General features: G+C 37.6%; 1 protein-coding gene across 1 annotated transcript; it reads left to right on the top strand.

Moving 5' to 3' along the window:
- The first annotated feature begins 531 nt into the window (after positions 1-531).
- hira (histone cell cycle regulator a) lies at positions 532-18,042 on the top strand. Its single transcript, XM_077241470.1, has 25 exons — positions 532-816; positions 1,456-1,518; positions 1,670-1,780; positions 2,067-2,157; positions 3,251-3,345; positions 3,443-3,538; positions 4,472-4,632; positions 4,736-4,903; positions 5,039-5,152; positions 5,766-5,836; positions 5,968-6,073; positions 6,820-7,035; positions 9,127-9,212; positions 9,305-9,481; positions 9,579-9,746; positions 9,827-10,031; positions 10,860-10,958; positions 11,231-11,379; positions 14,196-14,357; positions 14,550-14,608; positions 16,008-16,113; positions 16,280-16,402; positions 16,481-16,644; positions 16,768-16,856; positions 17,419-18,042. The coding sequence occupies exons 1-25, from the start codon at positions 780-782 to the stop codon at positions 17,533-17,535; spliced, it is 3,033 nt and encodes a 1,010-aa protein (XP_077097585.1). The 5' UTR covers positions 532-779; the 3' UTR covers positions 17,536-18,042.
- Positions 18,043-21,905: the final 3,863 nt, after the last annotated feature.

Raw genomic sequence — 21,905 nt, 5'->3', positions numbered from 1 at the left:
CTGTGATCATTAAAGAAGCCTAATCCTTATTACTGTACCGTTACGCACTTGCGTATTTTAAAAATACATGACATTTTACTGTCCTCAAAGAAAATGTCAATCCTTGTTTTCTCTCTCTCTCTGTGTATATACTGTATGTGCATACATAAAGAGCAATTTTTAATCAACTGTGCTAAAGTATGAACTGTAAACTGTAGAAACATCAAAATGTAACAGTGGGGATGGATAGAATAAATAGATAGATCATTGGGGTCAAATAAAAAAAGTAAGTTCAAATTTAAATATAGTCACCAATCATACAATTTTGTGAAGTGAAAACCCTTTGAACACAAATTTTCTATTCCTATTATATTGTCATTTTCTCTCTATGTTACTGAGGTATACTTATATAATGTGTTACTGCTGTTATTACTAGCTGCTTTAGACGCTTGTGTTTGTGTTTTTCCTCCTTTGTGGATCTTTTTAATGACGGCTTCTGCTAAATGAATGAATGTAGATAAGGAACAAACACGTTGATTCTTTGTTTCCAAGGGAACTTCGATGAAGACGGCGAACTTCCGGCGTGACTTCAGTTGCTGCAGCTTCACGCTCAGAGTGATGAGAGAGGGAGAGAGAGAGAGACAGACAGACATGGAGTTTAACTGAGCAACAAAGTAACGGATGAGCTGCAGCACTTAAACGGCCGGGCGGGAGGGTGGACGCTGGAAACGATTCTCCTCGGAAGCACAGTAGGAGATCGCGGGTTGCAAACGGCGGTTTTATACTTGATCAGCGTGAAGATGAAGCTCCTGAAGCCGAGTTGGGTCAATCACAATGGTGAGAGCAGCAGCCCGACTGTGTGTGTTTGTGCAAGAATCCGGGGCTTCAACTTGAGCTTTTGTTATGTAGAGACGGATCGGGTATCTTCTCCAGTGCTGTGATTGCTCTCGGATTCTTTTCTGCACATTTTAGCGCAATTAGAATCATAGTAATCGTCTGATTATATATATATATATATATATATATATATATATATATATATATATATATATATATATATATATATATATATGTGTGTGTGTGTGTGTGTGTGTGTATAGCTAGCTTGGCTGGGTTTTAAGAAGCCACCCATGAATATATGATGTGCACACCACCCATTTTGAAGTTGCAAAAGACAGGCAGGTAGACCTATGACATGGGTCGATTAAGCGGGAGCTGATGGCTGTTATTACACTGTTAACATTAAGAATCATTTATGCAATTTAAGAGACGATCTGGTCATAATTAACAGATTAAATCAAGATTGAGACATTGTATCTGTTATATGCTAATGTGGCAATATTTGTATTTTAACCTTCTTTGAACTGCAGGTGTGTGCATTTGTTGTTCTATCATTGAATATTTTTGGACTCTTTGACCATGTTAGACAAGTATTTTCAAACTGCATTTGTGTTCTAAGAGTGTTTTTGTTTTCAGGTAAACCAATATTTTCAGTTGATATCCATCCAGATGGAACCAAGTTTGCTACAGGTGGCCAAGGTAAAAAATCAAACCCACTTACATATATTTTCCTGTTATCGTTTGGCTAATTATAGTATAGCTTTCAGATTAATCTTTTTTTTTTTTTTTTTTGTAAAAGGTAGTTTAATTTCAGTCATCAGGAACTAATATTTTTGTTGTTCACTGACAGGTGAGGACTCTGGGAAGGTGGTCATTTGGAATATGGCCCCAGTTCTTCGAGAAGAGGATGAGAAGAATGAAACTATTCCCAAATTGCTTTGTCAGATGGACAATCACTTAGGTATTACCTGTTTATCTCTATTTTAAAGATTAAAATATATGAAGTACCGGTTAATAAAGAACATTTGTGGATTGTTGTTCTATTGATTTTGCTGCATTTAGTCCACATATTTTGCTCCCAACATTCAAAAGAAAAATTCAGAGACTGTCTAGATTATATCTTGTCACTTAAATGTATTGTAAACTCCTGTGGATATGAACTGCACTGACAGAATGTGAGACAGAATGTGTGACTGATGAATATTCTGTATCTAATCAAATGTTTTATGTAACTTTGTGCATTTCAGCATGTGTGAATTGCGTGCGCTGGTCTAATAATGGCTTATACCTGGCGTCAGGAGGAGACGATAAACTGGTCATGGTGTGGAAGAGAGCGGCGTGAGTAAAACTGACTTTTTTTCCCAACTTTAAAACACTCCACATTGATTACAATTATATAACAATTAAAGGTGCAGTTAGCGATTTCTAAAAAACTGATATTTGAAATCAACCCAAACAAACACATCCCTCCTTTCATTGCTCCACCCCAAAATGCACAAACACACAATGTAAGAGTGGATGTCTCTTTGTCATAGCTGTAGTGGAGCAAAATAATGCTTCACGAAAAGTAAAGAGAAGACAACGAATGAACAACAAGGAAGAAAAAAATTAACAAGAGTATATACATGCAAGAGTTGGTTGTTAGTCGCCAGCAGCACATCAGTTCAAGACAAACAGTGACGCTCAAAGATGTCCTGTTACTATAGCTAACATTACAACAGTAGTATATCTTAGTTCTGTGCAACATTGCAAAACCAGTGTTACTCGCGAATGGAGCAGAAACAACATAAACTCAGTATTTCTTTCCAGGCCTTCCTGCTAAGGTCTCTCATGACTGGAAAGCTTTTCTAATATTAACGCGGGTCCTAAAGCTCTTGTCTGATCATAACCCTTCTTTTTCCAGTGATATTCCTCTGACCTTTTCTCTTTTGCATTGTCTCTCAGCCATCTTTCTCTCTACAGTCTTTCTTCAAATCTCTCTCTGCTCCCATCATGAGTGGACACGCCCCCTACTACTGATTGGCTACAAGTGTGTTGTGGTGCTCAGTCCAATCCACATTCAAAAGGGTTTCTCAGTTGTTTACTGCACCTTTAAAGAAAAATAATTAGTAAAACATTTAGTTTAATGATTAGTTCCAACATTTTAAACATTTTTATATTAACTTTTTGAAATATTATAATAATATTTAAAATGTATTTGAATTTGAAAGTTTTAAAAAAATAAGGATGTGATGCTGAAAATCTAATTGTTATATGTATTCCAGTAGACAGAATTATCAAGATGCCCTACTAGTGCAAATGCACTGTTTATTTCCCTACTTTTGAACGCAGATTGTTGTCTGTCTTTTGTTTATAAAACACAAACAGATGCCACAAATGCATCCACGCACAGACCCATGAGGCATTTTGTGTTGTTTCTTTTGTTGAGCAGTTTCATAGGTCCAAGCACGGTGTTTGGATCCAGCAGTAAACTGGCTAATGTGGAACAGTGGAGGTGCGTCATGATTCTGAGGAGCCACACGGGAGGTGAGGAGAAAAACGCTGCCCATGTGATTGCTGGATATTGTCCTCAGTTTTGGCATTGTGTGAAGCACATGTGGTGTTTTCTCTAAATCTGATTCAGATGTAATGGATGTAGCCTGGTCACCTCATGATGTCTGGCTCGCGTCTTGCAGTGTGGATAATACCATCGTTATATGGAACGCTCGAAAATTTCCAGGTGAAAAGTGATTTTAGATCTAAGAAAAAGTCTAGTGTCATTTGTTTGCAGATGCCGCTTGGTTTGATATGTTTCTAATGTATTGACATTAAAGGGTTAGTTTACCCAAAAATAAAAATTGTCATCAATTAAGCACCCTCATGTCGTTTCAAACCCACATGACTTTTATTCATCTTCGAAACACAAATGAAGATATTTTTAATTAAATCTGAGAGATTTCTGTCCCTCCACAGAACGTCTATACAAATCGCTGATGCTTCAAAAAGTTCATAAAGAGTTTGTAAAATACATTTATATGAATCAAGCAGTTTAACATAAGTCTTCTAAAGAGACACGATCACTCGCTTTATATGACGAACAGATTTCATTTAAATACTTGGAGGACTTAAATATAGTAAAAAAAAAGCTCAACTTGCTTGACGTGCAGATCATTGTTTCTTGAAACATTGTCTCTTGCGGAAGCTCAAATGTGCGGGCGTGACATGCAAGAATGAACTTCTGTGGTTCTCACATGTCAAGCAAACATGCTTCTGTTTTCCGAATTTGAGTGCTCTATGTATGTTTGATGATCAATGTTTGTTTACATGTGAATAAAAGCCTAAGTTAAATCTGTTCATCATATAAGGGATCGTGTCTCTTCATAAGACTTGGATTAAACCACTCAATACATATGGATTTATTTTATAATCTCTTCATGAACGTTCTGAAGTGTTTGGGGGAATAGACTTTCAATGGAGGGACAGAAATCTGAGTAATTGATGAAAGAATGTTTTGGTGAACCAACCCTTGAAGTGTGGCTTAAGTGCCTAAATACTGTTATGGCCACTTTAATAACATCTAGAAAATGTTGGCTTCTGTATCAATAAATTCAGTTCTGAATCAAAGCATCAAAGATTGCATTTTTGAATTTGCTTTTGTATGTGTATGCCACAGAGATTGTGATGACTTTAAAGGGACACACTGGGCTGGTGAAAGGGCTGACGTGGGACCCTGTTGGAAAGTACATCGCTTCTCAGGCAGATGACCATAGCCTGAAGGTCTGGAGGACCATGGACTGGCAGCTGGAGACAAACATCACCAAACCGTTTAGTGAAGTAAGACTAAGCTTTGGTTTGCTTATTTTTTTCTTCTTTAAGTTGTTTACATGCACTTGACCCTGCACTCTCTCATTTTTCCTTCTCTCTTGCTTCGATTCAGTGTGGCGGCACCACACACGTCCTGAGGTTAAGCTGGTCTCCAGATGGTCAGTACCTGGTTTCAGCTCACGCCATGAATAATTCTGGGCCCACAGCTCAGATCATCGAACGTGACGGCTGGAAAACCAACATGGATTTTGTGGGTCATCGAAAAGCTGTTACTGTGGTGGTTAGTGTCAGCTAAAATCATTCATATTTTACAGAAAAGCATGCATTGAAATCTTCATTGTGGTTTTTACTGCAGTAAATGCTTTTGTTTTGATGTTATTGAATGGTTTATGAATTCCTTTCCATCTCTCTGCAGAAGTTCAATCCTAAGATCTTTAAGAAAAAACAGAAGAATGGCAGCACACCCAAACCCAGCTGCCCGTACTGCTGCTGTGCTGTGGGTAGTAAGGACCGCTCACTCTCTGTATGGGTATGAGACTTCTCACTATCACCCCTTATTTTTACCCTTCATCAGCCACACGTTCATGAATAATATTAGAGAATGTTTAATTTGTGAAAAATTAAGGGAAACTAATAACATTTTATAAAGACATGGAAGAGTCATCAACGTTTCCATGTAGAATACACTACCTTTCAAAAGGACTGTTTTTCTTACACTCACCAAAGCTGCAGTAAAGTCTTCGGTCACTTTTGATCAATTGAATAAAAAAATCTTACTGACCTCAAACAATTGTAGTTATACTGTGCTCAAAAATAATGCTTAAAATAAAACAGACAACCGACATGAGAAACCAATAAATCACATTTCATCCATGTTAATGAGTTTTCGTCCTAACCAGCTGCAACCATGACAATGCATTTTGTCAATCTCGCTGGACTGTGGAGTGGCTCCCACAGTGAAACCTCACTGGTCCAAATCTCCACATAATATGTTCTGATTCATTTTGGTTTTTTTTGTTTCACACAGTATGTTGGTTTCAACGAGGACAGAGAAATATCACATCTTCCCGTAGTGTACGGGTAGGATTTCTGAATGTTACGATAACGCACCTTGAATCAGTTGTCCTGCTCTTGTTTTTCAGCTCACCTCACTCAAGCGTCCCCTGGTTGTCATCCATGACCTCTTTGATAAATCTATTATGGATATTACGTGGTAAGAAAACCGCTTTTCTATTTTCAAAGCTTTGTAAAGCATCGTAGACATTGTTGTGGGATGATAACTTATATCCATCTGACGATTGCCGATCTTGCATGAGACTGTTGTGTATGGATTTAATCTCTCAGGACACTGAATGGGCTGGGACTTCTGGTGTGCTCCATGGATGGGACAGTGGCCTTCCTGGACTTCTCACAGGATGAACTGGGAGATCCCTTGAATGAAGAGGAAAAGGTGGAGAAAACACTAGTGTTGGAGAAACTTGCAAGTTAACTAACAAAAGTAGCTAACATTGCAGGTTTTAAGGCAACAATAACTTTTCAATTATAAGATTATATAATTGAAAAAAGTATTTATTTGGCACAAAAATTTGATAGTTATGTTGCACACATTTAGTCTCGTGGACCCATAACTTAATTTTAGTCTGACGGCAGAAGTTCTTGACTCCACAGCAGCTTTCATTGGCAGCCTAGATGCCGTCTGACTGATATTTAAAGCAACCAATCTGTGCCACGAACTTTACATATACATACTTCTCATTCATTTTAAAATCCTGAGTTTAGTTGATCCTGATAATCGCTTATTGTCACATTGTAAACACGAGGGCTTTCCTCTTTCACAAGGGGGTTTGGCGTCAGGGCGGCTTTGTTTCCAGGCGGACGGTTAAAGAACGCGGGACACACGTCTCCCAAAAATCCTGTAGAATTCAACCAATCAGATGACAAATTTGAAACTCCTGAAGTGTAGTAGCTGCGTTACACTGCTTCTAGTTGGGAAAAATAGCTTGTTATAAGAAAAGCCACACTGTTTTGTAATCAGCTAAGTTACTGTCACACTACCGAAGAACGTAAATGGCTTAATAGCTTCAATACTTTTAATTAGTTACTCTTCAACACTGCATACATGCATGCACAAAAACTAGCAAGGTGTCGGAAAAGACTTTAGTCTCCAAAGTAAGATTTCTGTATATCTTTTCGTAGAATACTATTCATCAGAACATCTATGGAAAAAGTCTGGCCATCACGATGGAGTCGCAGCTTGCCAGCACAATCATTGAGAACCCAGAAATGCTCAAGTATCAGCAGGAAAGGCAGAGGAACCCGAACCCTAATGGAGCCCAGGGAAGCGGTCCAGAGAACCAGACGCCCAAACTCACCAATGTGCTCAACGGAGAGTCCCTGGAGGACATCAGGAAGGTCAGAAGAAACAATACAGCAAATGATTAAAATAGTTAATATACTAAAAAATTATTGGGTAAATAATTTGGTTACTCATTTTTCCAACTCAGCAATGGCTGACTTGCAAGTTTACTAAGTGAAAGAAGATATTAGTAACACTTCCACAGATATTCCATATCATAGCAGCCAAAGCATTTTAAAGGGGTCATGACATGGTTTTTGTTTTTTGTTTTATTATGTTCCGTTAGATAGAATTATAGTATTACTATAGTTTTTTGGACAAAAAACGTTTTAAATGTAGTGATTTATGACCTTTTCCCAGTAGTTTTAAGATGAAATACATTACTAACAGTTTGCAGTGTCGTTGTTGGGCCCAGAATAGTCGGCACGGCCTGATCTTTAAGCAAATATTTTCTGCCAAAGCCAGCATCATACTGCGATTTGTTCTCACACAGTCATCCTTGAAATGTAGAGAACACGTGCTTAAATTAAAACTGCTGTGACTGAGGCGTTCGCAAAAAATAAACTGCATCCATTTTTCCCTGACGTATGGATCTTTCGGCAGTGTATTCAAACATGTAGTTTGTCCACAGCCAGGAACTGAGTGGCGTCTGTGTGGTGTCGCAATCTTCTTGTAAACAGACCCACTCGCTGCACGTCGACTGAACACCTGTGGGTGCGTCAACGATGCGAAATGAGGCGTAGTCGTCTTGCGCTTGAGCCGGTCATATGCAAACGACTGGAATTTCACTTCGTACCGTGACGTCACTTCATACAATGGATCCACAACGAGCTGTATTTAGAGCTTGATTAAATAAATTGTTCGTTTATAATGGGGAGGACGTCTTAAGCTATGAAACTTGCAGGAAGTTTTAATGGTACAAAGACCTCTTATATACCAAAAGATCAAGGCAAATTTGGTTTCTCATGTAATGACCCCTTTAACTGAAAAAAACAAAACAAAAATGCAACACTAAGCGCTGTCATTTTCAGCTGTCTAAAACGCTTTGGTGGACATGTGGTCTTGGGTATCTAATTATATATGAAATTCATATAATGTGGCTTTTACTTTTTGGGACTACTCTAGGCGTAAATGAAATCAAGTCATCAAGGAAATGGTTACAGTGACAGGATTGTATTTTTCACTTTGTCTGCTTAAGGCGAGACACTACAGGTGAATAGGGTATTTTTTTTAACTATCAGATATTTCCATGAAACTTTGCCAGTTGATTACCTACATTAAGATTAGAAAAAAATGTATTACAAGTTTTCTGTAATTTAATGTTTAAATATGCAAATGAGGCATTGTCTAATTAAATATGCGCTATTTTGCATATATTTAAAAAAACGAAATCTGAGTATTGGACAAAGCCAGGTTGAAAATTATTTTTTCATTGTGTTTACATATTAGATGGGGAAAAAATTACAGAGGGATTTATGGATATCTACTTCTGTTATCCTGTAAATCCGAATATACTGGCAATAGCCTTAAAAAAATGATTTTCGCCATGTTTTTTGGAATAAAATGTTATATAAATCAGGCTAGGAATAATATATTTACAAATCCCTCTGTAAATGTCTTCATAATATAACTAGGTACAAGACTGGAAAGTTTGGTGTATATAGGTGCTACTGAACTGGAGATTTCGGACTTGTAGTATGAGAGAAAAGTCATTTTGAGAAAACGGGCTTTAAAGATTTAGCATCAGCCAATGAGATTGCGCATTTAGAGTAAAATCCCCCCTTTTACTTTCACGATTGGTTGCTGATAAAAAGGAAATGACCATATTTGGATCCGACAGCATTGTTCAGAAGAGAGAGAGCATTCTAACGGTGTGTGTGATGACAGGGTGCAGATCGCGGTCGCGGAGCAGAGGGATGATTTATAACGACAACTTTTGATGAATTTATGAGAAATCTACAGACGCAAACAGACAAAGTGTAGTAAAATAAAGACCTAAATGTGTATTTTGGACTTTTTTTCACCACAAGTCTGAAAGAAGACATGTTATTGAAGACAAATATCCCAAAATCTCAAAATTGACCAGTGAATGTTTTGCCTGCCGTGTCTCGCCTTAAACAAGTGGCACGTTTGTTTGTATTGGGCAGAACCTCTTAAAGAAGCAGGTGGAGACCAGAACCGCAGATGGGAGAAGAAGAATCACACCTCTCTGCATCGCACAGCTCGACACGGGGTAACGAACGCGCACTCCAACACGTCTAAAATTATCACTCACCTATACCACTGCACGCAGTCAGTGGCTGAATCTCTCTTTCTTTTACCCAGGGACTTCTCACCAGCATTGTTTAACAGCGTGCCGATCTTACCAGGGTCATCCGCATCTACCCAGCTCACCCCTCAGATCTCTTCAGATTCCAGCACGGCCAACTCACTCGGCCTGCGACCCTCCCACGACCCCACCACCACCTCTCCCAACAAAACTGTGGAAGAAAACAAGGACAGGTAAGCGTACGTGTATGTAATGTTCCATTCTCCCTCTCTCTCGCCCCATACTTTGTAAAAATCTCATTTCTTTTATTGTCTCTGGTCTCTCTTTCAGTGCACCTGCACCTGTAAACTCAGTCGCTATGAAATCAAATCTGCTGTTGACGTCTGCCTCCAAAATGGAACCCATGAAAGCACTGGATTCACGTTTCACTGAAAGGTCAAAGGCCACACCAGGGGTCACTAGCGTACCCATCACTATAGGCATCACCCCACTTGACAGGTAATAATGTCTCCATGATAACTGGTGTGTTCTTCCAAACTGAACTTAAAAACTGAAGTTGTTTTGTGGTTCTATCTTAGGGGTAAAGACAACAGCTCTGCGAAGGAGGTGAAAGTAAAAGATGAAACCAGCAGCGACAGTGAGGACAAAAACATGGTGAAATCACTCTCCATGGTCAAGAGGAAGGTAGAGATGGAGGGAGGAGAGGTGGTAGAGAAGAGGAAGAAGGGAAGGCCAAGGAAAGATGCCAAAATGATGATGCCCATATCACAGACCATCCCACAGGTGGCATTTCCTATTTTCGACAGATAGTAAAACAACAGTTTCAAAATCTACTGATTGGGCCTGTTCTGATCTCTTCTTAGGGTTTTTTATTCACTGTAAAAATATATTAGCAGAAGTGCTTTATGCTAACACAGTTACAAAGTATATAAGGATTATTTTTAACATACAGTATATAATATGATTTATATATGAATATATTTATTTACATACAGCATTTTTATTCATATTATGCACTACTTTTCAACAGTTTGGGGTGGGAAGGTTATGCCAAATCATGCTCACCAAAGCTACGTTTATTCTTCATAAAAACAGTAAAAAGTTATATTTTAAAATAAAATAATTTATTCGTGTCATGGCAAAGCTGATATTTCAGCATCATTACACCAGTCTTCAGTGTCAAACGATCCTTCTGAAATTATTCTAATATGCTGATTTGGTGCACAACAAATACTACTTATTAAGAATTATCATCAGTTGTGCTACTTAATATTGTTGTGGAAACATACTTTTTTCAGAATTCTTTTATGAATAAAGTTAAAAAGAGCAGCATTTATTTGAAATATAAATGTAATCCTTGCTGAATAAGTATTAATTAAAAAATAAATCTTACTGACCCCAAACTTTTGAAAAGTATTGTACAAATGTATGCTTATTTGTAGAATTTTTTGTTCCTATTATATGTCAAATTAAAAAAATCTACTCTAGAAGACTGACCGCTATCATTTTTACATTTATCTTTTTTGTATAGAGAAGAGAGGGTTTCTCATGTGAGTGGGCATCAAAGATGAATTTTGTTTCCTGATTTCTAATTGTTCTCTTCTCTTGTAGACTCCGGTCTCAGTGGAAAAGGAGCCATCTCGATTAGTAACACCTGTAGTGGTGTTAAAACTTCCTACCCCATCCATACGGAAATCATTCAGCACTCAGGTATGGCACAATCACTCTCTACAACTAAGATATCAGTCCTGTGTTCACAATTACTGCTCTCGATAGATCATATTGTGTAAACAGGAAGCTCAAGTGCTAGTTCTGTAAGAGTGCTGATGTAATGAAATGCAAAAGTAGACTCCATCCCATTGCTGGATGAAAAATAGCTATTAGAGGATTCAAATCAGCTAATGATAAAAGCAAAATTTACATGGACTAAAATCCACAAAACATTCAATTTGATAAAAAAAAAAATGTACCTGCATTTTTAGGTGGGCACAGACTCCATCACATATCTGGAGGTGGAGAACGATGTCTCTGTGGTGTCTGGAGCTCGTCTCAGTCAGCTCAAATGGAGCAGAGAGGGCAGAGAGTGGGACACGCTGCTGCCCAGTCGCATCATCATAGCCACAGGGAGCAGGTGAGTATGTAACGTATTAAAGTGCCCCTATTATGTTTTTTCGAATATTCCTTTTAATGAAGTGTGTAATATAGCTGTTAAACGATCTGCAAAGTTGTAAGGTCGAAAGTGCATGATAAATAAAGTTATTGTCTACCAAAAGAAAGAATCGACTCAGAACCGCCTAAACGACTCGTTTTTTTTTATTCGAATCTCACTGCATGGCAGTTCTACGTCACTAGAAAAGATATTTGCATAATGCCCGCCTATGTTGTACGTGTTCCGCCCACGAACAACTTGTCCCGTCTTTAAACAAGTCATTTTACTGACGTCTGCTTCTTGAATCTCGGAGTTCAATGTGGGATTCGCAAAACCCTTGCTCTGGAAAGATGGGTCATTACTCAGTTTATTTGTATTAGCTTGGTCCTCAGAATCACAACCTGTAAGTATTATTAATTTTAGATGTATATATTTTCTACCGGGTGTTCAAAATACATGATTTTGTGTTTATATTAGGGATGGACATTTTTCAAAAATATTGTAATCGAATATTTGTTTGTTTAAATGACGTTTATAGGGACACTAATGTAGTTTTTCAACCTTCATAATATATTTACAAGACCCTTGAGATGGTACATCAACTTACAATAGGTTGAATGACACGTCTGCCGCAGCCTGACAGTGTCTGTATCGCTTTTACTGGCACTATGTAACTTTGGGTTTCGGGTAGGAACCTGAGCACAAAAAGAATTACAAAATTCGACTGCTTTACGGCATACGTCCCTTTCCCCACTTCCTCAAATTCTGATGTGAGAGCCCAACTAGCGTTTGATACCCGTCTTATGTTGTTGTCATGGCCGAAACAACAACTAAAAGGAAGAAGGCAAAGGTTTTGTCAGAGGCGACTAAAAGAAGAAAAATGGAGAGTGACAAATTAAAAGGCCGGACGAGGATCAATATTGGAGGGAGAGCAAGACAGTTTGAAGACGGTGAGAGTCTCACTCTCTCTCTCTCTCTATCCTCGTTCTTTCAGTAACATGCGCCCTGTCACTAGCGCAGCAGTCAGTCATCTATAAAGTGTTTATACATTTAGAAATAAATCAGGGAGTCAGGGAGCTGACTACCGCGCGAAATGTAAGAGGCTGAATAACATGGCCTGGCCACCGCCACCGCCATCTTGGAACAGGGGTCTTGTCATGGAACCAAAACAACTAGAAAATCGTATTCATGAAGATTTATGGTGATTTTATTTCCATTAGACCTTTTCCTACATTGACGCTGATAAATTAAAGAGGAGAGGCTCCCCTGTTCCATGATGGCGGCTCTATTGACGCATTCGTTCCAATGAACTGCCGTAGCCAAGGTGACATCTAGTCTAGTGTATATATCTATGATGGCTGTTGAGCTTCCGAAACACACACTGTATGCGGTAGACCAATCACAACAGACCGGGCCATCTGGCCAATCAGAGAAGAGTAGCTTGCGGAAAGGAGGAATTTAGAAAGACTGATTCATCCAATGAGTCGTTTTAGAATCTTTGAAAAATTATGTGCAATGTATATTATGAGAAAATGAAAGTGTTTTTTTACCTTTGAAGCATGTAAACCTGTTTTAGGAGACTACAAAACAAAATCAGAAGTAGGGCTGCAGCTATCGATTCTTTTTGTAATCGATTAATCTAGCACTTAATCGATCGATTAATCGGATAAAATTTTTTGTGTGTTTTTAAACAACCAAAACAAATAATGCATAACAAAAATGATGTGGCTGTAAAATGATCAAACATTTGGCTTTTATTTCACACAAAAAAACAGGTATTTATTCCAACTCCAACATTTGGCTCCAAAACTAAGCCTATTCATTGCAATTTTTACCCATTTAGTGTTAATAAGTGCCAGTGCCAACAATTATATAACAATACAGTTAAGTCAACTTACTGTAAAACATGTAAAACTATGAATACAAACTCCCCAAAAGTACGAGTGGATTTGGAGAAGCAGGCTGGGGAGTTTCAATTTTTGTTGTTGTCTGTAACTATTTGGCAGACGTGACATGCAAACAAGGTTTCGCAAAGACTGCAATACAATATTTGTTCCTCCATCACGTCCCGGTGTATACAGTGGATGCATGCTGAAATGATTGTTGCGTGGCTACATTAAAGTTTAAGCATATGTGATGCATTGCCGCAATTGGTCTGACAGGCGCGCGCGCGCGTGCGTGCGTGTGTGTGTGAGAAGGGGCTCTTTTTTTAAGGCTATAGCCTACTCTCTTGCAATTGAACGTGAATACGTTTACTACTTAAAAACATCAAAGCTTAACACATCTAGTCAAACCGCATCACGACATCGCTAAAAATACAGTATGGGATTAAAATCAGCAAACATCAATGTATAGGCTTAGGCTACGTTACCTTGTTTCAGCGACGCTTGGTGAAACAGCATGGAGTGGATGTTTTCGATTCAGATGCTGAATCACTGAAGTCGAACTGTTGTGGTATGCCAGGTCTACTTTGCAGTAGGCACATTGCACCTTGTTGTCCTTTTTAAGTTTGTAAGTTTGACATCTTTACTCTCCGCCATCGCGCCAACTAAATTCAAAATGTATCACGCACTATGGTGTGATCCCTGAGCGTATAGTGCATAGGAATTTAACGAGGATTCGATGCAGAGTTTTTGCCTCAAGGAATTTTTGTAATCGAGTTAATCAAATAACTCGATGAATCGTTTCAGCCCTAACCAGAAGCCTTTAAAATGGCATAATAGGGGCACTTTAAAAGACTGGTTTACACCTGATTTTGCCATTTCAACTAAAACTACCTTCTCTTTCTCTTTTCTTAGTGATGTTGTTGCCGTAGCATGCGAGGACCGCACACTTTCTGTCTTCACTGCATGTGGACGGAGACTGATTCCATCTATCATGCTGCCCGCCCCCATGTCAGCACTTCATTGCTCAGGCCACTTCGTCATGGCACTGACGGCATCAGCCACGCTGTCTGTCTGGTACTGAACCATCCTCTCCAATTCTCAATAGAAAAGTCAAGACAAGTAATTTGTTTGTTAAAACTTGGCTCTATTTATAACGACAGCCAGGTTGATTTGTGATGACTTTTTTTTTAAAGGTCAGTGATTAAGTAAAATCTGAAAGATCTAGACATGATGTTAAATGGCTGGTATTGTCTTTTTTTTCTGCAGGGATGTTCAAAAACAGACAGCTTTGGTCAAAAATGAATCTCTGAATCCAATCTTATCAGGTGTGATTTTGTTTTCTTTCTTGAATGTTAATATGCTCTTCCTTCTTTTTATTTCTTTACGTGGAGCTTATTAATTGACCCTTTGCTAAGCTCCACCCTCTTATTTACTGTAGTAAACTCTTTGCATAATATGCCATGGGAATGAACAGGAGAATTTTGAAAAAAGTATGATTTCTACTGTTCATAAATGTTCAAAAATAGATTAGATATTATTACTGTAAAAAAATCTGTCATTTGTTAAATGTGATTAATAAAAGACTGTGTATAAGAGTCAAGGCTAACGCTTTCCACAGTCTACTGATATAAAGAGCGATCTCTGGTGGGAACTTTCATGTTAGTGAACAGAACTGTTGTGAACATTTCTAAACACTCTTCGTTTGGACATTATCTTTGAGCAAATGTAGTTGTTCCTACTCATGTTCTACAGCAGCATTTGACAATATTTTAGATAAGTTTTGTAAAACTGCAAAATATACAAATATCAAAATATACTCCTGTTAAAAAAAGTTTTTTTTGTAAATAATTTAATACTTTTATTCAGTTAGACCAAATTAAATTGATCAAAAATGACAGTGAATAATTTTATTTATTTATAAAAATATTGCAGTGCATTTATAATGATTTCAATTTCAAATAAATGCTCTTCTTTTCAACTTTCTATTCATTGAATTCTGATTAAAAGAAATGATCACACTTTCCACTAAAATATTAAGCAACTAATTAAGGAAACATTGATTATAAGAAATGTATCTTGAGCACCATTTCAGCATATTAGAAAAATTGGTAACATTTACAATAAGGTTTATTAGATAACATTCGTGAATGTATTTACTAACATGAACTAACAATGAGCAATATATTTGTTACACAGTGCATTAACTAATGTCAACACATACAACCTTTGATTTTAATAACTTATTAGTAAATGTTGAAATTAATATGAACTAAGATTAATAAGTGCTGAATAAGTATTGTTCATTCTTAGTTCATGTTAACTTAGGTAGTTAACTAATTAACCTTATAGTAAAGTGTTACCGAATGATTTCTGAAGGATCCTGTGACACTGAAGACTGTAATAAGAGTAATTATGCTGAATATTTCAGCTTTGCAGAAATAAATTACAATTTATATTAAAATGAATGTTATTTTAAATTGTGTAATATTTCACAATATTAGTGTTTTTTAATCAAATAAATGCAGCCTTTGCGAGCATAAGAGACTTTCTTTCCAAAAACATTTACCTACCACAAACTTTTGAATGGTAGTGTAACACAGAATTGCGGAATTACATGAGAAAAGAGAAAATGTTGGCCTGTGAAAATGACAGGCAGCAACAAAAACAAATGAATACTTTACCTTAAATCAACTGAAATATTATACCATATCTCTCTCTCTCTAGGCACAGATGCCACAGTAAGTCAGTCTCTTTTGACACAGCAAGGAGTAGCTGTGGTGGCGTTGTCAAATGGAAAAACATATTGCTTCAACGCATCGCTGGAGACCTGGTGAGTGACACAAACCATGTATTAAGTCAAGTTCCACTAACATGCAACTACCAGAATGTTGTGTTTTATGAGTGAATTTTGTTGTGGACTAGTCTAAATACTTTTTGGGGACACTATGATTGTTCTGTCTTTAATATTTAGTGTCTTTTTCCTTCATATCTAACAGGAATTTGATCGCAGATAAGCAGGACTCTCTGGTACAGTGTGCAGACTTCCGCAATTGCTTGTCCTCTCAGGATGCTCTGGGCTCCATGGGGCCACTGGCCCTCACACAGGGCCGTAATCTGAGGTAATAGTGATTGCTGTGCTTTGCTAATGCTGCTTTCTGATTCTTGTAGAGTAACCATCTCAGTTTTGTCTCTCTCAGTGCGGGGCGGTTGGCATCACGCTTGTCATCGACTCCTCACAACTTGCAGCAGGGAATAACTCTGGCCTTCTTGGAGAACCAACTGTCCTCTGCCCGTATCCTCCTCTCAGCAAGCGAGTACAGACACTGGCTTCTCATCTACGCACGTTTCCTCGTGAACGAGGGTGAGTGAGAAGGTGGTAAGCTGGTAAAAAAAAAAAGACAGTCAAGAGGGTCCATTAGAAATTAAAATGTTGCCCACATTCTGTCTTTGTCATTGAGAAATAACTCTGTGTGTATCTTTGCAGGTTATGAGCAGAGGTTAAGGGAACTATGTCAGGATTTACTGGGACCAGTTCACAAATCCAGCAGCAGCTCATGGGAGCCGACAGTTCTGGTATTTTATTCTTTTTTTTGTACTTCGAGGAACTATTGTGCTTCTTTTTTTCCTTCTTTTTTTTCCCTTTTTCAACTTTCTTCAATGTGCAATGTTGCTGTTTGAGCAAGTAAAAGGAAGTCCAATGGGAGTTCTCTATGTAAGCACTGTTTTTAAACTCCCTGAAACGCCGCGATTGTAGTCTTGAGTTTACTTCCGGGAACGCACACATCACAGTATTCCTCATTTAAATAATTCCCGCCCAGGGCATATGCAAAAAAGGGGCGAGGTCTGATTGAGTTGTGTTAATAGTGTGTTTAAACTTATGGTTATGGTAAGGACCGTGACATTACCAAAACACGTTCAAAGTGGTTGACCAATCACAACGCACTGGTCCAGCCGTCCAGTCAAAGCACATTGTGCTTTTTAGAAGGAGGGGCTTCATATAGATCATAGGTAAATGGAGCAATACTGACAGAGAGGGAAGAGAGTTGCTGCAATAATGTAAAATAATGCTTTTTTTATATTCAAGCATGTTCACGGAATTCACAAGGCTCTTCACTATCTTCTGTGTCTATTTCAGGGTCTGAGAAAGAGGGATCTGCTGACAGAGGTGCTGCCTGTGATTGGTCAGAATTTGCGGTTCCAGAGACTCTTCACCGAGTACCAGGATCAGCTTGAATTGCTGCGTATCAAATAGCACTTCACCTTTGACCTTTTGATGTTTCACCCTGACCCTCTTCCTAGCCTGTACATGTGCTAACAATCTGCCTTAGCTTTCACTGACAGCACTGTCTATAACTCAGACATGGACACTAATAAAAATGGGCAAAATAATGATGTTTTTTTAAGAATTAATTTGTTAAATGCATTTATTAATTATGTTTGTAAACTTTGTGCCTGTGGTAAGAAAGAGGAAAGGATGGGATAGCTTGCATTTTGGGATAATTTTGATCAAGCACAAAGTTTGCATGGCAGTCATCTTAAAACTGGATGTTTTTACTTCTCAACTAAAAGTTGATGGTGGTGAATCAACTCTCCCTCCCTCCTTTCTTTTGGTCTTTCTCATTCAGTTACTATTTGTACAGCCACTTGTCATTTATTTGTAAATGTTTGTAAAAGGCAATTTTTTTCTCCGTTTTCTATAAAATTAAGAAAATGGTAAACCTTCAATTAATAAGGAATAAACAATTTACCAGTTCTAAAATCTTTTGATCTGTTCTTTCTCTCTCTCATATATAATTTTTGCTTTTGGTGATTTATTGCTGGTGGTAAATCAGGACACTTTTATTGGTTCTTATTTAGTACTACCTTGTTTTGGGCAGGTGGTGGTAGCAGAGATCTGTTTGTTTCTGCAGATTCCAAAATTAACTCCCTAAAATTAAAAATGGGGTTTGGCAAGGAAAAAAAAGAACTGTTAGTTGAAAACTTTTTCTAGAATATGAAACATTTTTAAGCTGATAGAAATATAATATGAATCCCACTAATATAAGTGTGTCATGATTTAAATCAAATATGTTCAATACTGTTCAAAAGTTTGGGAATGGCAAATTTTTGTTTTTGAAAGAAGACTCTTATTAGACATTTACCAAATCTACATGTATTTTATGAAAAATATAGTTAAAACAGCAATAATGTGAACCATTACAATTTATTTTGATAATTTATTCCTGTGAGTTTTCAAGAGTCTTCCTGAACATGATGCTTCAGAATTAAACTAATAAGATGTTTTGGTGATCGAGAAAGATTTGTGTAAACAGGTACACCGTGTAACTTTTTTTGTTCAAAATTAACAAAAATTAACGAGTCAATAGACTCTTTTCACATTTCCGTGTTTCTCAGAAGCGGAAGTCGTTATAGTTGGGTAAACTTCTATAGCGGTGAATGAGAGACTACATTAAATATATTTATTTGTTCCCATTTACTAAAATAGCAAAAGAAAACTCCACAATAGTGTTTCACGACTTTCAAAAAGAGGAAAAAATGGAGAGAGATTGATAACAGGTAGACAGAGGAGAGAAAAACAATTTCTCTCTCCCACAGCAGCGTTAACTAGTTTTTGTTATTTGATGTAAAGGTAATATAAAACAAAGTATAGTGTTATAAATGTATACATTTAAAAAAAAGGAAGAAAAAAAACTGCAGCACGTGATGCTGATGAGTGATGACGTTAAAACGCGTCACTCATCACAGTCTGTGAAAAGGGTCCATACATCATCAATCCTTCCAAAACATGTTTTTGTCTTACCCGTTTCACTAAAGCCTATTATATTATTTTTACAGGAAATTTGGTACATGTGTGCGTGACGTGTTTCGTCATATCCGTAAATTCTGAAAAGTTGTTCCAGCTACTTGTAGTATGTATGGTGTGGAAGTGACATAGTTTAGTTGTAACAACAGTCTTGTTTGAGATACGCCTTGCCTCGGCTGAAATGTATGCGAGAGTAGGCGGTGGCTGCAGTGAGGGGAGGAGTGAAAAAAGCGCAGGCAAGACGGTCGGACAGTTCTCTCGGGGTGGATCTGACACTGTGAGATCAAAGATGGATATCACGGGATTCACGCTCGTGCTCAGTGTTGCTGAGTCATTCTACGAAACGGGTGCCATTTCCACTTTGCTATTATCCAAATTTTCATTAAGAACAAACTTATTTTTAAAAACTTACAACTTTAAAGATATGATAATCCTCCAAAAAACATATTTTCCCAGCTCAGGCACAAAATCCCTAATAATATTATCATTTTTATTCAGGCAAGGGAGTCTTGTAGGCTTTCATCCCGTCACGGACAGTATGCCATTATGGTAAAACAAGAAATATTTTAAAATCGAACGTTTTCCTAATAGTAAAATGTCCCTTTTTTTTTAAACCATCAATAGAAAGTCTGTAATTTAATCATATTTTTTTTCTTAGATTTTTAATCTTGAAATATGAATTCGACATTTCAATGGCCTCATTGTTTGTACTGAAAAAATGAATTCACTTAAAAAATACAAATAAATTTGGATTTATTTGATGTCCACACGACAAGAACATGATTCAACATTACTTTATGTAAAATTCCCAGACAGCAACATAGTGTTGGCCCAGATCCGGCCCGTATCCGAGCTATGTGGATTCCTGGTGTACCAGATGTGGGCCGGATCTGGGCCGATACTATGTTGCTTTCTGGGTTTAATTTCTTTTCTAACCAACATGCATCTCGCGCTGATCACCGGTGATCGGTTCTGCGCACATTTTGCTCATCTCAAACAAGCCTAATGAGTGAGAGAGGTGGACAAAGAGCTGCTGAGTCTCGAACCTCGCGGGAATCGACCGTTAAAGAAATTGGCCAACAGAGGAGGCGGTATTAACATTAAGTGACATGTCATCTGACGCACAGAAGCATATAGGCTGGAGATGAGCAAAATCAGATGAGAATATTGCGGTGGCCAGTGTTACACTCACTATATTGACACCTACTTGCGTGCGTCCGTGCAGCATCATGCAAAAATAAAGGTTTACAGTAACATACGCGAATCTTAATACGTTATTCGTAGTGACCCATGATAGATTTATTTTGTGTCTTTCCTAGAATGGGCAGTTTGTGACTTTACGAGATAAATAACAAAGTAGTATTACAAAGCATTCAGTGGCACATGCCAATCAAATAGGCCTACAGGCGTGACACAAAAACACGTTTGTGTCACAATTACGTCAGTATAGGTGCTCGATTCATCTGTCAGTCACTACTAGAGGTGTCACAACACACGGCGACATGTTCTGCGACTCGGTGTCAGTCAGGTGCCATGTTGGCTTTTCGAAGATGACGAGAACTGGGATTTCAAATGTTGTAAAATTGAGGCAGAGATGGAGTTTTCATTACTCAACTGGGGAGTCAGGTGTTTTATTAAATGGATAAATTGCCATATGTAGCTTTCTAACAGAGTTCTTTGTAAAGGATTATCTATTATGAAGAGCAATTTCATTATGGTTGCTTTAGCGCTGTGCTTGAATTTATTTTCAAGGAAGTACTGTGTCTATTAATGTGTATAGCTACAGTAACTTCTTCAACTAGTCAGCTTGAGATCCTTTCCATCTAAACTGGTTATATCTCTTAAACCTAGTAGTGGATGTTTTATGAGCAGTAACAGCTATTCATCCGCACGGACATGCAGAGCCGAAGCACAACCAAAACAATGTTCTTCCGCAAAATGCATGCAGTTTTGTTTTTTAACCGCTAGAGGGCCACAAGTTACATATGTGTACCTTTAACATTTCAGTGGAAACTACGATACATTTTTTCAGAATTGTGAGATGATTACAAAGTAAAAAAATAGTAGCATTTATTTGAAATATAATTGTTTTGCAACAATGTAAAAGTGTTTACTGTCATTTTTGATCAGTTGAATGCATCCTTGATGGAAAGTATTATTCTAGTATTAATTTCTTAAAAATATTTTTTTTCAAAGCATACCAGCCCTGCTTTTTAAATGCAGTGTACAAATCTAAAGAAAACATCTCTCTAACAACTTGGTTAATGGCTGCAGGATCCATCAGCCTACAATCTTCCTAGCCTAATAATAAGTCCTTTTCATTATATTCCTTGAAATTATTAATAAGGTATCCGATTATTCTGACTAACTGAACAACGTTAGCATCTTAGTCAGGGCACATCAAAATCCTACTGAATCTTGCTTCTCTTTTGAACTAGAATGATAAACATTGACTTACAGTGCTGTTCATAATTATATGCCCCCTTGGTAAATATGATCAAAGATGGCGGTAAAAAATAGATCTGCATTGTTTATCCTTTTGATATTTTATAAAAAATTTCTCCATAAAGAATCTCTCCAGATCCTTCAGATTCCCAGATCCATGTTGGCGCTTCTTCTCTTCAGTTCAGCCCACTAATTTTTTACAGGGTTCAGGTCTGGGGACTGGAATGGCCATTGCAGATGGTTGGTTTTGTGTTCAGTGACCCATTTTTGTTTTGATTTTGATGTTTGTTTTTGGATCACTGCCCTGTTGGAAGATCCAAACATGGCCCGTTATAAGATTTCTAGCAGAGGTTGTCAGGTTTTTATTTTTTATC

This window comes from Siphateles boraxobius, unplaced genomic scaffold (assembly GCF_051911475.1).
Source record: "Siphateles boraxobius isolate OS27281-9 unplaced genomic scaffold, OSU_SipBor_1 24, whole genome shotgun sequence".
NCBI classification, from domain to species: domain Eukaryota; kingdom Metazoa; phylum Chordata; class Actinopteri; order Cypriniformes; family Leuciscidae; genus Siphateles; species Siphateles boraxobius.
Note: the sequence above shows the minus strand (reverse complement) of the source record. Positions and strands in the feature narration are given on the sequence as shown.